Source organism: Amphimedon queenslandica, unplaced genomic scaffold, assembly GCF_000090795.2.
Source record: "Amphimedon queenslandica unplaced genomic scaffold, v1.1 AMPQUscaffold_10589, whole genome shotgun sequence".
NCBI lineage: Eukaryota > Metazoa > Porifera > Demospongiae > Haplosclerida > Niphatidae > Amphimedon > Amphimedon queenslandica.
Window position 1 is genome coordinate 5921 of NW_003549153.1, and position 1360 is coordinate 7280.

The following is a 1360-nucleotide window of genomic DNA, read 5'->3' on the forward strand; positions in this document are numbered from 1 at the left end:
AAACGAGCCTCTTTCTAAAGACAACTTTGAGGTCGCATTGTCCTTTACTGGTAGTAAAGATGAGGCTTGGTTTTATCTAATTCATATGCGTATTGAGCTTGCAGCTGCACCAGGTATCCAAGCTGTCGTTGATTGCATTGAAGCAATCAAGAAAGATGATCAGCAAGAAGTAATGCGTTGCCTCAAGATTGTCACTGATTGCATATCTAGTATGACAGGCATTATGAAAGAGATGTACCAAGAATGTAATCCAAGTGTTTTTTATAACAAGTTGCGAGTCTTTTTTTCTGGAAGTAAGGAAGGAATACAGTATGAGGGTACTGAAGATCCTGACACATGGCGAACATATCCTGGTGCAAGTGGTGTCCAAAGTTCAATCATTCCATTATTTGATATATTTTTAGGCATTGAACTTGAAGGTGGTACTAAAAGTTTTTTGGATGGAATGAAAATTCGTATGCCACTTGAGCATCGTCAGTTTCTAACCGACATAAAAAATGAATACAAGAAAGATGAATTTTCACATTCCATTTTGAGGACCTATGTACAGCTTCATTCATGCAGCAAGGACGCTTACAACAGTTGTGTAATCGCCTTGGTAGCCTTTCGACAAGAACACATTGACCTTGTGACAAATTATATTTCTAAGCCGAGTAATGATACTGCTACAGAAGGAACTGGAGGGTCTTCACTAAAAATATTTTTAACAAAACCAATAGAAAAAACTGAATCATTTAAGCTCTAGAGCTAGTAGTTATTGTGACCTGTCGGGCAGCAAAAAACTTACGAACTAATAATTGTTATGTTTTAGATTTATATGAATTAGATTTTGTGCTAGTTTCATTTATGTTGTCTTATTTTTATTAGAAATGATTATTTTTAGTATAGTTCAGCCCAGGCTATTTTTGGAACTGATTCGGTACATTAATTAATGCAATAATGCATAGTCATCGCGTCGCCTGGTGCTAGGCGCGTAGGCGAGCTCAAGTTTTCTATATTAATATTAACCTAGCCCATAGCAGCAAAAATATCCTGCTGGACAAAGGACAATAAGTTAACCTAAGAAAAACGGTTCAATAATGGCAACAGACTCAACTCAGCCTAAAGAACAAATTGTTGATCCTTGGACAGCTAAAGCTGGGGACGGTGAAAAGAAGATCAACTATGACAAGCTCATTGGTATATAGGCAAAAATGTCAGGCGTGAAATTATATATCTAATTATAGTTCAGTTTGGAAGTGAAAGAATAGATGAATCCCTTCTACAAAGGATTGAGACTCTATCAAAGAAACCAGCCCACCACTTTCTCCGCCGAGGAATTTTCTTTTCTCACAGGTAAAGTTATAAATCATAAAATTTA

General features: G+C 36.5%; 1 protein-coding gene across 1 annotated transcript; it reads left to right on the plus strand.

Moving 5' to 3' along the window:
- The first annotated feature begins 22 nt into the window (after positions 1 to 22).
- On the plus strand, positions 23 to 745 carry LOC105315377 (indoleamine 2,3-dioxygenase 1-like). The gene has a single exon (XM_011409997.2). It carries the CDS (start codon positions 86 to 88, stop codon positions 743 to 745), a length of 660 nt encoding a protein of 219 aa, XP_011408299.1. The 5' UTR covers positions 23 to 85.
- The last annotated feature ends 615 nt before the right edge of the window (positions 746 to 1360 follow it).

What these genes read in the sequence shown, in the direction of transcription:
- LOC105315377 (XM_011409997.2), top strand. Translation starts at nt 86, where the DNA reads ATGCGTATTGAGCTTGCAGCTGCACCAGGTATCCAAGCTGTCGTTGAT.